The sequence below is a fragment of the Mandrillus leucophaeus genome, unplaced genomic scaffold (assembly GCF_000951045.1).
Source record: "Mandrillus leucophaeus isolate KB7577 unplaced genomic scaffold, Mleu.le_1.0 Scaffold721, whole genome shotgun sequence".
NCBI classification, from domain to species: Eukaryota; Metazoa; Chordata; class Mammalia; order Primates; family Cercopithecidae; genus Mandrillus; species Mandrillus leucophaeus.
This window is the reverse complement of record NW_012107820.1, coordinates 413,385-429,418: the sequence shown is the minus strand read 5'-3', so window position 1 is coordinate 429,418 and position 16,034 is coordinate 413,385. Positions and strand designations below refer to the sequence as shown.

At 39.3% G+C, this 16,034-nt stretch overlaps 1 protein-coding gene and 1 long non-coding RNA gene across 2 annotated transcripts in view; one reads left to right on the top strand and one right to left on the bottom strand.

Moving 5' to 3' along the window:
• Positions 1-946: 946 nt before the first annotated feature.
• Positions 947-6,614, bottom strand: LOC105528569. The gene is made up of 2 exons (XR_001004375.1): positions 6,437-6,614; positions 947-1,061 (listed from the first exon to the last, which is right to left on the bottom strand). It is a non-coding gene; the product is annotated as an uncharacterized LOC105528569 (long non-coding RNA).
• SLC16A12 (solute carrier family 16, member 12) overlaps positions 6,551-16,034 on the top strand; it is a 26,857-nt gene continuing 17,373 nt past the window's right edge. The window contains exon 1 of the mRNA XM_011965364.1: positions 6,551-6,750. Coding sequence (XP_011820754.1) covers positions 6,551-6,750 — 200 coding nt within the window. The remainder of the gene's footprint in view (positions 6,751-16,034) is intronic.

The window sequence follows — 16,034 nt, the reverse complement described above, 5'->3', positions numbered from 1 at the left end:
GTGATTTCGGCTCACTGCAACCTCCATCTTCTGGGGTTCAAGCAATTCTCATGCCTTAGCCCCACAAGTAGCTGGGATTACGGCATGCGCCACCACGCTCAGGTAATTTTTGTACTTTTTATAGAAATGGGGTTTCACCATGTTGGCCAGGCTGGTCTCAAACCCCTGACCTCAAGTGATCCTCCCATCTCGGCCTCCCAAAGTGCTGGAATTACAGGTGTGAGCCACCGTGCCTGGCTGCAATACTATTAACTTAATAAAAGACCTGGCCATTATATTTGTCTATTATCAGGTGGGTTAATTATTTACAAGAATGCTGAGGTTAATGTTGTGGGAGAACTTCAGACTGCTTCAAAGTCTCCAGGAAACAAGGTTTGCCCTGTCTAACCTGCACATTTCTTCTGAATATGTATAAATCTATTAAATGACCTGTTTTGAAAGAAACTCACATGCGTTGTTTTGTGAACAGCCGTATACCCTTGTGATAACCTTGTCGGCTTCTCCCCCCTTCCTTTTGTCGTGGTCACTCACATGAATGGTGCTTAAGCGTTAGCATTGCTTGGACATCTTGTTGACAGAAACGCCAATAACAATTTTGAAATCTCAGAGCGGATGGACAAGTGCACCATCCAAAGTCAGCCAAAGCTACTTGCCTCCATTTACACTCACATGCAGTCTTGTCAGGGGAGTCCTTTCACTTCTCTGAGCTTCAGTTTCACCACTGAGGAAGAGGGAAAGACAGCATTTATCTCTGAGGATGGTGAAGATCAAATGCGCTTACTCATGAGAAATTGTCACTAATAGTATTGCATACAAATGGTTGCAGAGAGGCTCTTTCTCCCCACCCTGGTGTCCCATGAGGATGTTCCTTGTCCCGTGGTTTTACCCAGGTTGACTCTGTGACTTACAACAGACCTTTGTTCATCATGCTATCACCACAGCTATCTTGGGATGATTATTTAAATTTTTTATTTGGATTTATACAATTGGATTTTTGGGATATCTTATCAAATCAGTTCTTAACTTATTACATGTGGAAATGCCAAACAGAGGATGCTCGCCTAAAACAAATGAAAAGGGAATCATGTGAGTTTAGCAGCAGCAAAGTAAAAATTAATGATGCTTAATATTTTTGTAAAGAAACAGAACATTTTATTTTGCCAGGGGCTTGTTGCCTACAGTGTGTCCGCTACTGAATAATCACCTCATTTTCAATGTGCCATATCAATAAATGATAGCTATTTTCAGCCCTTGAGAAACTGTCCAAAAGAGACTTTTGTGCTCACCGAAGGAATAGACCTGAAATATCTATTTAAGAAAATTATATGTAAAATGATATTTAACACAGTTTTGGAAATGAATAATAATCATGCCAGCTCAATTGTATTCCTTTTTACATATTCTTCCTACTTTTTGTGACAATTACAGGCATACAACTTTTACAGAAGCTTTACATAGCTTCCCTCACAAAGTATATGAGGGTCTTTTCTTGGCTTTAACGTTGCATCATGATGGTTTTCCGTATTACAATATTATCTTCCTGTTTATAATTGTAATGAATTGCACTCTTCCATTTGTTGAACATGTCATAATTCTCCAGACACTTCCTGGTTGTTAAACATTTCGGTTGTTTCTGTTTTATGTATTATTGTTAATGCAGCTATTATTTTTTGCCCATAGTGGCTTCTCTTACATTGTTTTCTTAGGATAGCCTCCCAGAAATAGAATCACTGTTGAAAGAATGTGGATACCTTTCTAATTCATGATCCATCACATTATGTTTCTTTTTAAAAGGGCTGTTGCACAGCTCTGGCTGTTTCAGTCTTCTTTCATAGCATAGGGCGGCACTAAGGATGGTCCTTATACCAGATGTTTATGGACAGGTGGATTTATAGTCTTACACTGGAAAACAACTTAACCTTGGGGTTTATTTAAATGGAAAAGCCTAAGAAGAAGCTAGGACTATACCAAGGCAGAAGTTTCTAAGTTGTGCCTTTTTTTACTGGTACAACTGTTGGTATCACATCATAACACTTGGCAGCTAATTGTGTCCAACTGGTGAGTTATTCCATTGTGTGTGTTTGTCACAGGTGTAGGTAGACTCTTGAATGCCGGTTCTGTCGGAATTGAGAGAAAGAGAGGGTGCTAGGCATAAAACGTACCATAAACGTGACTCACATGGCTGTTTAAAAAGCTTTGATTTATTTTTGGGCAGAAGTTGAAAATCTTACTGCCTCCAGGGGCCTGGCAGGTAAAGCACACAGGAACTGCACACAAATGTGTGCAGGACAGGGTGTCAGGGATAGGGTAAAGCGGAAGTGCAGGCCTTGTCTGAAAGGGGGCACTGCTGCTTGGCCCCATCTCATGGCTGCCACAAGGGAATGCAGCCCAACGTATTTTTAGAGCTTGCAGTTTTTCAAAAGAATTTGGAAATTTGGATAGTATCTGATCTTTACAAGTGCCAACTAATGTAAACATTTAAAAAACACTGTAGGCATAATGAAACTGTCCTGAAGCTTGATTGGCTCGTTGCTGCCAGTTTGTGGGTGCTCTCACTTGACTATAGCTATGATCCTGTGAAGTAGGCCAAAGGTAATTTTTTATACAAACAAGGAAGGCTTAGAAGTTATTGTTCAACAGTTCATGAACTGTGCCTGTCCCATTAGGATGTGAGCTTCATGAAAGCAGGGCTATTGTCTCTTTTCTGCAATGCTCATAGCCCAGCTCCTAGAATAGTTTCTGGTGCATATTGGACACTCAATAAATATTGAATTAATGAGTGATGAACAAATGAAAAGAGGTTAAATCACATGGCAAATAATATCTACATTTATGTGCCAGGTATTCCTCATGTTTTTTCTCATTTTAATATATACAACATTTTGTGAAAGTAAAATTATTACCTCCATTTTATGGGTGAGTAAACTGAAGCTCAGAGACATAAAGTAATTTGCTTGAATTCATATAACTCTTAAGATGTAGAGTCAGAACCCAGATCTTCCAACTGGGTCTTGGCTCATTGACTTTGTCCTCAAACTAGCTTCTTTCATTGTTAAGAGGTGGCTGCTATAGATCCAGTTATTACATCCAGAATCTACAGGAAGAAGAGGGGCTTGTTTCTTCCTCGTATCTTTTCTTAAGAACAGAGAAACATTTCCCAGAGGCTTCTCTCCATAGGTCATTGGCTAGATACTTCCCATTCTGTGCCTCATTACTCACTGACATGGAAACGGGAGACCAGTCCAAAACCAGTCCCTGAACCAAGAGACTGGGCCCAGATGGCCACTGGAGAGAGCAGCTAAGAGTTGAATGCTAACAAAGCCAGGGTTATGATGGAATAGAGGAAGGGATGCTACCGGCTCTGTCTGCTGCAGCAGGCTGTGTGTGAAAGCAAAAATACAGGTATGGTAGATCTTTTAAAATAAGAGTTTTTCCTTGAGCGTTTCATTTTGGGGAAGAAAGTAGATGACTGTTAAAGCTACTTATTCATGACACAAAGTTATGTTTTGGAAAAACTTACTCTGAAGCTCCAGAGTGTTAGAGACACCTTTAGAGGGTTGGTTTTGCTCTGAAATTTCACAGCTGGTCAAGTCAGTGACCTACAAGAATGTTTCAGGGAAATACCAAGGGTACCATTTAAAGAACTGCGTTTATAGCTACGTCAGGCTGCAATTCACATCATCCTACTGGTGTGTCATCAGCAAGAATTATGTGTATAATTAGACAAAAATGTTTATGAATTTATACCAAGGAATAAGGAAGTGTAGTAGAAGCAGTGCAAGGCATTGGTTAGGAAGACTGGCCTTGGAATCAGACCAAGGTCCATAACCCATTTCTGCTGCTTCATTATCTAAAGAATAATAAGGCAAATTACTTAATCTCTTTAACTTGAGTTTCTTTACCTATAAGATAAGGATAATAATATCTACTCTTTATGGTTCTTGTAAGGATTAAATGAGACACTGTCTGTAGTGATGCTTGCTAGAAGCTTGACCTGTGGCAAGTGCTTTGTAAACAGCAGCTCTGTATCACTGTTATTTTCACTTAGCGCCAACACCAGTGTTTTGGCTATTACTCAATCCCCAGGCCAGTGTTTCGCAATATTATAATTTCCAGTAATAACTTTTTTTCTTTATCAATAGGTTTAGTATTTATGCCAGTATTGGTCTCCCGATACTTTTGATAGATTTATAATTTCAGTTGTACACTGAATCACCTTTGTCAGTCTCCCCAAAGTCACCAGATGGTTAACAGCATGACGATGAAGACCTGAGGCTTCAAAAGGAACAAACCTAAGTGATGTATGTGGGAATTATTCTTGTTGCCTTAGCCTCACTACCCTGCTCTGTATGCACTCTCTGAAATAATCAGCCACCAATTTGTTCCATCTTCAAAGATGCACACTTACAAATTTCTGTTATGAGCCATTTTCTTGAGAAAGTTGTGTTCTTAAAGTAAATGCTTTTTATTAGGCAATTTGTTTTGCTCGTAATTTACCAGGTGGTACGTAGTCTTTGTTCATCAAATAATCCACACATTGTCATAGTTGAAATGATATTTCATTTAATTAATGTTAGGATTTCTTCCAGTGATCACAATAAAATTATAAAAGCAACTGGGTAATTTGCTCAATTCTGTAGAAGAAGTAGGTGTTGAAACTCTTATTTTTCCTCTCAAAAAATTCATCCCTGATTGTAATTAAGAAGCCTGTTTGACAAGCCTTGGAATACCTTAAGAAGCACCTTATCTCACAGTTTCTATGGGGTCAGAATCCAGAAATAGCTTAGCTGGGTCCTAGGCTAAGGGTATCACAAAGCTGCTGTCAGGTTGTCAGTGAGACCGTCCTTAACTGGAGGTTCAATTTAGGGGAAATTCTGCATCTAGGCTCACTTGGGATGTTTGTGAAAAAGCAAAAAACAAAAGACCCTGAGATCTTCATGTTTCTTGCTGTCTGTTGGAGGCTGCCCTCAGCATCTACAGCCTGCCCATGGTTCCCTGCCAAATGGCTTTCTCCTAGGTGTGCAGCATGGCAGTTTGCTTCTTCAAGGACAGTGGGAGAGTGAGAGTGGCTAGCAGGCCTGAGTCATATATAACATGACATAATTGTGAGAGTCAGGTTCCCTCACAGGTGCCATATTCTGTTGGGTAGAAGCAAGTCACAGGTCCCTCCCACGCTCAAGGGAAGGGATTACATAAAGATGTGAACGACCAGAGCCAGGACCATAGGGGTACCTTAGAGCCTGCCCACCACAAGGAGTTTTGTGTATTGTGACCACTACTGAATCCTTAGTGCCCTAAAATGGTGCCTGACACATGCTAGGGATTCAATAAATACTTACAGTTGAATGAATGAATGAATGAATGAATGCAGATATTACTTCTTTGAAGTATGTATTGCTAATGTTTTGTCCCCAAGCCTGTGGCTTACCTTTTGGTTTTGTTTATTAATCACATGTTTTAATACAGAAATGTTAAATTTTAATTTAGACAAATTAACAATTTTTTTTTTATCTTGGTTTGTTTTATTACTTTACATCTCAGGGAGTTTTCCCATCTAGAAAACAGATAAATATTTGCCAATATTTTCACCTAGGTTTTTAACTACTTCTTTATTTTTTTTTACATTTATTGATTTATCTGGAAGGTCAAGAGCTAAATGGAGAGTTGAACAGAATGTGGTAAATAATACTTTTTTTCTTCACTAATCTTTTTCTTTTTACCTTATTTGGATTGTATTAAAATATTATATACTAGTTTCTGGGCTCTCTACTTTGTCTCATTTATTTGTCATTCTCTTCTTACTTCAATTACATGCTTAAAAATTTATAGCATTTTAAAATATGCCAAGAAGTTTCTGTCAGACTCATTCTGTATAATAATTAGGCTATGTTATAAGCTGTTGTAACAGAGAGACTCCAAAATACAGAGACACAAATAAAATGGAAGCTTATTTATCTTTTGTGTAACAGTGTAGGGATGTGCAGAGTCCAGGGTAGGAGGGCAGGTCTCCCCAGAGTCATCTGGGGACCCAGGCTTCTTCTGTCTTGTAGCTCTGCCAGCCCCTAGACTGATGTCCTGGTCTGTGTGATTGAAGTGGTTTCATATCTACATCCATCTTCCAGTCAGTTGGAAGAGGGTGCTGGAAGTCCTTGAAAAGTACCTTTGCCTTTGAGTTGATGAACCAGAAGTGGCACACATGACTTCTGCTCACATCCCTTTAATGGAGACTACACTTTATTGCCACAACTACCTTCAAGAGAGGCTAGGGAAAAATGGTATCAAATAGAGTAGACATGCATTTGACTACAATTTGAGAGGGTCTATTCTATTTTTTATAAAGAAAGTATGTACCAAGGACAGCAAATAGTCTGCCCCAGTCTAGTATTCATAGTTACAAATACTCATATTTAATAGGAAAGTAATAATCATGTTTTACCAAGTGAAGAAAAATTAACCTTTGGACATAGCAATAAGATATAAATATGTCCTGATTTTTGGTTTTAGATGACAAGTAACCCATGTGCCAGGTAGCGTTCTATGCCAACCTTGAATGCCAACAGGAAGTCACTGGACAGCAAACTCTTCCAAGATCATAACTTGGCTGTTGGAGCAACCTGGAAAAGAAGAAGAAAGAAAAACGATGGCAAAAGTAAATAGAGCTCGGTCTACCTCCCCTCCAGATGGAGGCTGGGGCTGGATGATTGTGGCTGGCTGTTTCCTTGTTACCATCTGTACCCGGGCAGTCACAAGGTAGGTAGGATTTCCTTCTTGACTTATTAAGATGACCTGGCCTGTCTTTTCTTTTAAATCTGCTTCATTCTGTTTCTGAACCCATCATTGTGAAGATATGTGTGTGTGCATGTGGTGTGTGTGTATTTCCATTGACGACTCAGGTATTGTTTTCTTTGCAAAGTATGTGATTTTCTGACACTTATGAGTCCCAGATAGTGGTCTTTTCTATCATATCTGATATTTAAACCTGGAGTCTTAGGACAGTTGTAGGCCAATGCTGTGACTATTCCAGTCGTTCATTTTCATAAGCAGCTCTAGAAGATGTGGAAGGAAACATTTATTTCTTTTTTCTTTTCACTCTTCATCTTCCACTCTTCATTAATATGAAATAGTGAAAACTCATCACATATGAAATACCATGGGAAATGTCCTACAGTATTTTCATAATGAAATCACTTTTGTGGGGATTTTAAAGAATTGGTAAATGCACACCTGAGAAGGTAAGTTAGCTTAAGCCGGCATAGCTCCAGGGGAGGGTAAGATCATTTCTACAAATGTGTTTCTCCAGAATTTTTAACTCTTTCATCTTAATGATAAATCTAAATTAAGATAGATCTTATTCATTAAAGTTTTACAAAGCTAATAGGATGTGTGATCTATAATTCATAAATCAAGAAAAACACTATGGGCAAACTGATGACAAGAGATCATAATCATAATGGTGTGATATGGCTTTAAGTCTAGGGGTGAGGAAAACAGGTGCCAGGTGATAAGAGTATGATTATAAAGTTTGTAGTGGATGTGTGAATGTGTCACACAGAGTTAATCTTACACAGGGTTAGGGTCTATATTCATCCCAGAAAGGATAAAACTTGTAAGGCCAAAATAATCCTGGAAAACTCCTTTCCTCCCTAGGGCTCATTAAGCCCCTGGAAGCTTAAAACCTAGAATTTAAATTATTTTGCTTTATTTTGCATTTTGGCTCTTGTGGTGAAGGCTGACTTCTAGGTTGAAGGAGAGCACAAACATAGATACAGGGATTCTCTCATTCTTGCCTGCTCTCTTCTCCCTCTTACTTTTCTCCAAGGTCACAGTGTTGAATATGCTTAAGTTAGATGCATGTATGTTAGGACTCATCCATCTCATTTATATTTGGAGTAAATATGCATTTGAAGTATACATGTGTTAGCTCTTTCCTCTACAGGTGCTTTCATTCAAATGGAAATCTTTATTTCTCTCCTCTGGCAGCAGACCCTTACAAGAAAGTAATTTGGACTAATTATTTGATGGCATCATCAGTAGAGGCATCAATGTCCCTCCCATAGCAAAGATACAATGCAGGATAGAATAAGATGTTTATCTTTGCTACAGTAAGGTTGGTTGATTGTGTGTCATGATAAACTACAGATTTGTTCAAAATAATATAATTGATGCTGAGTGATTTTATGCTATTGATGGGAATATAAATTAGTCCAGCTATTGTGGAAGACAGTGTGGTGATTCCTCCCTGACCTAGAACCAGAAATACTATGAAGTGTGTTTTTTTTGTTATTGTTGTTTGTTTGGGTTTTTTTTTTTTGTTTTTTTTTTTTTTTTTGAGACGGAGTCTCCCTCTGTTGCCCAGGCTGGAGTGCAATGGTGCAGTCTCCACTCACTGTAACCTCCTCCTCCAGATTCAAGCAATTCTCCTGCCTCAGCTTCTCAAGCAGCTAGGATTATAGGTATCTACCACCACGCCAGGCTAATTTTTGTATTTTTAGTAGAGACAGGGTTTCACCATGTTGGTCAGGCTGGTCTCGAACTTGACTCAGGTGATCCACCTGCCTCAGCTTCCCAAAGTGCTGGGGTTACAGGTGTGAGCCACTGCGCCGGGCTGAAGTGTGATTCTTAAGAAGACCTCTGTAAGAGGAATTGGGATATAATTATCCCTTTGACATTGTGACTTCTCATCACTGATATGACAGCTCCCTGGACATTAAGAAGTCTAGATTATGAGTCTATAATATGAGTCTATAAAACTCATCTATAGGCCAGGCGTGGTGGCTCACACCTGTAATATCAGCACTTTGGGAGGCTGAGGTGGGTGGATCACGAGGTCAGGAGATCAAGACCATCCTGGCTAACACGGTGAAACCCTGTCTCTACTAAACAAAATACAAAAAGTTAGTTGGGTGTGGTGGTGGGCGCCTCTAGTCCCAGCTACTCAGGAGGCTGAGGCAGGAGAATGGTGTGAATCTGAGATGCGGAGCTTGCAGTGAGCCGAGATCGCGCCACTGCACTCCAGCCTGGGTGACAGAGCGAGACTCCATCTCAAAACAAACAAACAAACAACAACAAAAAACTCATCTATATTGTGAGTCTTGTGTTCTGGGTTTAAAGAAGTTGTGGAGTTAAAAGGAATCCTTTTCATCTTAGTCCTTCATATAGAAGCTTCCATCATTCCCATGATGAGGGAGTTCTGGAAGTGGGCACAATGCTTTAGAAGGAGGGATCATGCTGGAATCTTAGGGGTAGTTGAGTCTTCATGATGAAGTTGCACTTTTGTGGAGTTGCCCATAGTGCTTTTCAATGAGATACTAAGATAAGTCTCCCAATCATATAGTCTCATGTGAACCTTGTGATTTATTCACCCTCTATTTAATAGATTAGGACACTGATGCTCAGAAAGATTGACTTGCCTACATTTATTTTATTTTTATTTTTATTTTTTGAGATGGAGTTTCACTCTTATTGCCCAGGCTGGAGTGCAGTGGCATGATCTCAGCTCACTGCAACCTCTGCCTCCCGGGTTCAAGTGATTCTCTTGTCTCAGCCTCCTGAGTAGATGGGATTACAGGCGCGTGCCACCATGCCCAGTTAATTTTTTGTATTTTTAGTAAGATGGGGTTTACCATGTTGGCCAGGATGGTCTCGAACTCCTGACCTTAGGTGATCTGCCCGCCTTGGCCTCCCAAAGTGGTTGGATTACAGGGGTGAGCCACCGTGCCCGGCCTACATTTCTTTTTGTCTAGCAGGACAAAGTTGGACTGGAATTCTAGTTTTTTGTTTTGTTTTGTTTTGTTTTTTACTTCTCATCTTATGTGTCACTGTACATACATTCATAATCCATTGACTCTTGAAACAAACACACACACACACATACACACACACACACATAAACACAGAAACCACTATGGTCTTTCCAATACATAATTCAATAGCTTCCTAAACTATTCTCATACGTACACCACACTTCTACCTGCCCCTGCATACACACTACAAACACACAAACATACACATACACACACAAACATGCAAACTCTGCAGCTTATCCTTTGGAACAACTGTGTATTACAAGACATGGGTTTTTGTTTTTTGTTTTTTGTTTTTTTAAAATGGTTATGGGAGTCATTGTCTTAACATGGGCAACTTCTTAATACCCAGTGAGCTGTCATATCAGCGATGAGAAGTCATAGTACCAAGGGAATAAATGTCTCCAAATTCCTCTTACAGAGACCCTCTTAAGAATCACACTTCAGACTAAGGAACCTAGGAACCAAGGAATTAATTATCTTTTCTTCTCATAAAATGTATATCTTAGTGCAAAATTTTTCCATAGGAAAAATTGCAGAGGAACAGGTATTCCTGAGTGCTCCTCAAATTTTCTCCTTACTTTCCACAGTGTTTTACTTTAGTGTAAACTTCTTAGGCTTGCCCCTCCTCTGACATACCACAGACAAATAGGAAAAAGTTAAACACATCTTACTTGCACAATTTTTTTTCCAGTAAGATCAAAAGTTAACTCAGGAGCCTAAAGTGGTTTGTTAACTCACTCTACATTGCAATTTATAGGAAGGGGATAATCCATCCTGATTTACCATCACCCCATGATTCTTTCTATTCTTTGAAATTCAGGATTGGATGCATTTTAAGAACTTAAAAACTGTTTAAAAGTGTCAAGAATAATCACTAATAATGCCTCTTTACCACCTTGTTCCCAACCAAATCCTAATTAAGCAAAGCTCTTCAGTATGTGAACAGTAAAGGCAATTTATTCTGTCTGCTTAATATTAAGCTGTATCCAAGTATGAATTTGATGATGAATCGAAAGGCAAAATCAGTTCACTCCAGAAATACCTTCCGGTGGTAGAATGCCTGTCACTTTAGTCGTTTCCTTAATCATAGTTGGTGCGCTTATGCCAAATCTTTCAATTGGATAACTAAGGGAGCTTAACTCTTAAATCCTCTGTACACCAAAAAAGAAGTAAGTAGATGGTTCCAAAGTGCCTATTACTGTTATTTTTCAGACAAGTAAATAGACCCAAAGGTCAAATTCTCATACTTCTGTCTGTAGAAGAACCATGAAGAGAAGGAAGCTCATAGACGCCCAATTTTGTGTTATCACTTGCCCAATCTAACATGTTTGAAAACTCCTGCCTCATTTGACCAGAGGTATATGGGCTAATGCATATTGGATTCAATTGGTGATGAAACTGGAGGAGATTCTAATAACAGCTGCTTAGATTTGGCAGCACTATAAACGATTTTATCTTTATCAACAGCAAATGGATGCTGGTTCTTTAAAGAAGAAAAAATTTGCTAATCCCTCTGTCTGAAAAAGAACTTCTATAGTATGCTCCTATCTACAAGTAAATAAACAAACCTCCTAGGCGGAACCCAGGTCATCCACACATGCTAACATCTTTCATTATTGATCCTCAGGGACACAGTGGATGTTCTACAGAGTTTTCCAGGCCCTTCTCCATCTTTAGGATATAACTTAGGACACCACAATCACAATCAGACTTGGGATAAATATGTTTATACTGCTGCTCTCAGTTTCCACTAAGCAAATTACAATAACATTACAGTCTGAATATTTTTGAAAAAGGCACAGGGGGAGAGATCTTTGCTCCAAAAAGAAATGGTAGCTAAAGCAGGATGGAATAAAGGGTGCTCAGTTCAGAACATTCTGGCTAATTCAGTGTTCTGTGTAAAATTAAGTACATGTGTTCTCTGCCTAAAAAAAAAAATGTAGTAACTGGTTGTACATAAAAATATTCAATAAAGATTGAAAAAAAGAATCACACTTCATGGTATTTCTGGTTCTAGGTCTTTGAGGAATCACCGCACTGTCTTCTACAATGGTTGAACTAATTTATATTCCTGTGAATAGTGTAAAAGTGTTGCTATCTCTCTGCCGCCCTGCCAGCATCTGTTGTTTCTTGACTTTTTAATAATCACCATTCTGACTGGTGTGAGATTGTATCTCATTGTAGTTTTGATTTGCATTTTTCTAATGATCAGTGATGTGGAGCTTTTTTCATATGTTTGTTGGCTGCATAAGTGTCTTCTTTTCAGAAGTATCTGTTCATGTCCTTTGCCCACTTTTTAATGGGGTTGTTTGTTTTTTTCTTGTAAGTTTGTTTAAGTTCCTTGTAGATTCTGGATATTAGACTTTTGTCAGATGGATAGGTTGCAAAATTTTTCTCCCATTCTGTAGGTTGTCTGTTCACTCTGATGATAGTTTCTTTTGCTGTGCAGAAACTCTTTAGTTTAATTAGATCCTATTTTTCAATTTTTGCATAGAAATACCATTTGACCCAGCAATCCCATTACCGAGTATATACCCAAAGGAATATAAATCATACTATTATAATATAAAGATATGTGCACACATATGTTCAGTGCAACCCTATTCACAATAGCAAAGACATGGAATCAGAATCAACCCAAATGCCCATCAGTGATAGACTGGATAAAGAAAATGTGGTACATATGCACCACTATGTATGTACTATGCAGCCATAAAAAGGAATAAGATCACGTCCTTTGCAGAGACTTGAATGGAGCTGGAAGCCATTATCTTCGGGAAGCTAACACAGGAACAGAAAACCAAACACTCCATCATCTCAATCATAAGTGGAAGCTGAACAATGAAAACACGTGGACACAGGAAGGGGAACAACACACACCGGGGCCTGTCTGGGTGGGGGAGTGGGAAAAGGGAGAGCATCAGGAACTTAGCTCCAAAGAGATTAATAACCTCTTATCCCACACAAGCCTAGAAAGTAGTGTGTACTGCACACCTAGACTGTATCATATAACCTATTGCTCCTAAGCTATAAACCTGTACAGCATGTTACTGTATGATACTGAATACTGTAGGCAGTTGTAACGCAATGGTAAGTGCTTGGGTATATAAACATAGAAAAGGTACAGTAAAAATATGATACTATAATCTTATGAGGTCACCATTGTATATGTAGTCTATTGTTGATCAAAATGTCATTATGTGGTACATGTCTGCATTTTATAATGAGGGTAAATCCAATGAAACATTGTTCACTTAAATTGAAGTCCTAGTGGTTAGGAGAAAATAACCTTTTTAGTATTAGACTAGCAATCTTTAGAATGTTAAGAACCATCATAAGGTTTTTGTTATTGTTTACACTGAATTAAAGCTAGTTTGACTGTTGCAGTTAATCAATGCCAAGCAGTTCATGTTACCATTCTCTCTGTCGTTGGGTGTGACTATTTAGTACTCCAAGTTCTGACATAATTATTAATCTAGCATCAGATCTGCTGCAGCATGTGTGGTTTCTTAAATCACTGGATAGAGAAGGACCACTTTTTATACCCCTTTGACAGAGATTACATATAGCATTCAGTGTGGCATACAAGAATGGGACTGTGGTGAACACAGAGATGCGCCACTCACTTGGCCTTAGCTGCAGGATGTACAGGCAGCAGAGCCTGCAGCTGTCAATTCTTAGGTCCTCCTCACCTGCAGAAAGCTGCCTCTCCCAAGAGCACACCCTTGGGCGTAGAGGGGGTACTCACCACCAATGACTGATTGAGGATGTGCATCAGGGCTGGACCATTTCATCTGGAATTGGCTGAGAATTTGTTAGGCCTGCATTGCAGTTCGACCTCTCTGCCTAATCCTGCATCCTTCCCTTTCCTTCTACAAGTGTTGATCCTTACTATATGCCCTGCATGCCAAACTTCATCCCACCTTTTGCTGGGACTTAGAATTTAGCTCACCACACTGTTCCATTTTCTCTTTCCTACCACTAGGATCAACAACAAAATTATAGGGCCCAGCGCAAAATGAAAATGCAGGGACCCTTGCTCAAAAAGCAGGGGGAAATGCTGTTAAATGTACTAAAATAGAAAGCTTTTTCCTTTCTTCAGTGGTCTCTTTACATTTTTCATGATGTTTAAATTTGCTATTTAGTGTTATTCTAAGTAAAGTAAATGAGAGTGTGAAATAATTAGAATGAATTGACCATACATCTTTATGTTATGCAATGTCAGCTTTAAATGCAAATATGAGTCTTGAACTCATATATGGAATCACTGAAGTCACACAACTCTTATTTTGTAGCTCATACATACTTACTTCATTTTCCATCAGAACAATAGAAACCCTGCACAAAACTAACTCAACTGTTTTCCTTTGACTTCCTGAGACTTGCACATCCTATCGACATTCTCCTACCTTCAGCTTATTGATGAGTAAGGAAGGACTGAAAGGAAATGGAAATAGCGTTGGCCGATCTTTCTCTTTCCTTCTATGCCATCACCCTCAGCATTAGTGGTTCGCTAATACAGGGAAGTGATATGAATGAAAAAGGGTGTGATAGGAATCCTTGGTCCTTTGTGATTCTTAGAACACCACTGCCTTCTTTCTGCATTTGAAGCAGGTTTTGGTTCAAAAGGAAAGCATAGCCTCTTGGGGCTGGTAGACACTTCATTCCCTATCCCCTGCCAAGTTGTAGATGTAACACACTTTCCTCATACTGGCTTTGAGTCTTAACTGAACTCTCTCGAATCGTGGGCCTAGCAGAATACTGTGCTTATGGGACATCTCTAACACTATGTGTGAATGATGGATCACAGAACTGCAGAAACACATATTGCATGTATCTCCTCTGCTTACATGAAGTCTCCATTGTTCCATTGCACTGCACGTATGAAACACAAATTCAAATATTAAATTATTAAGCTTGTAATCCCAGCACTTTGGGAGACCAAGGCAGGCGGATCACCTGAGGTCAGGAGTGTGAGACCAACCTGACCAATATGATGAAACCCCGTCTCTACTAAAAATACAAAAAGTAGCCAGGCATGGTGGCACGCATCTGTAATCCCAGCTACTCAGGAGGCTGAGACAGGAGAATCACTTGAACCCGGGAGGCGGAGGTTGCAGTGACCCGAGATCAGGTCATTGCACTCCAGCCTGGGCAACAAGAGTGAAACTCTGTTTCAAAAAAAAAAAAAAAATTCAGTCAGTGACAGCCAAGCATTAAATCAAGTTTCATACTTCTAAGCGCCAGGCTCTATGTGACTGTGTAGGCTGCACTCCCATGAAGCTGGCCCTGCCTAACACAGCAGTCTTGTTTATACCTGGTTCTCTCCCTTCTTCTCCAAGCTCTTCACCACCTACTTTCACATCCAGCAGCAACTGGAGAGGAGAGGGAGAGTGAACATAACAGGTTACTATGGACTGTTAAAGCACGATTAATTGGAACTTAGCTCCAAAGAGATTAATAACCTCTTATCTCATCCCCAAGCCACAGGCCTGATTTCTTCCCCTGTTATCACCAGGCTATAAAAGCTTCCTGTCTGAATGAGGACACCATGCTAATCCATATAAGGCTCTTCCAAGTTGCACAGTGATGCAAACTGTTGCTTCTTGTTCACATATCTTTCTCTAAGTAATTAACTATTTTTCAATGTAAATATTTCTTTCCCTTCCTCTGCACATACACACATACACACACATATATACACATTTCTGGTTACATAAGAAATCATGTTTATTGTAAAGTAATTCAAAATGCTGAATAAACATTAAAATAATTATTTCTAATCTCACCATTTACATATAATGATTAGGTACATTTTAGAGTATACGCTTTCAGGAAATTTTCTTTTTTTTAATTATACTTTAAGTTCTAGGGTACATGTGCACAATGTGCAGGTTTGTTACATATGTATACATGTGCCATGTTGGTTTGCTACACCCATTAACTTGTCATTTACATTAGGTATTTCTCCTAATGCTATCCCTCCCACATCCCTCCACCCGACGACAGGCACCAGTGTGTGATGTTCCCTGCCCTGTGTCCAAGTGTTCTCATTGTTGGCTTCCCACCTATGAATGAGAACATGCGGTGTTTGGTTTTCTGTTCTTGCGATAGTTTGCTCAGAATTATGGTTTCCAGCTTCATCCATGTCCTTACAAAGGACATGAACTCATCCTTTTTTATGGCTGCATAGTATTCCATGGTGTATATGTGCCACATTTTCTTAAT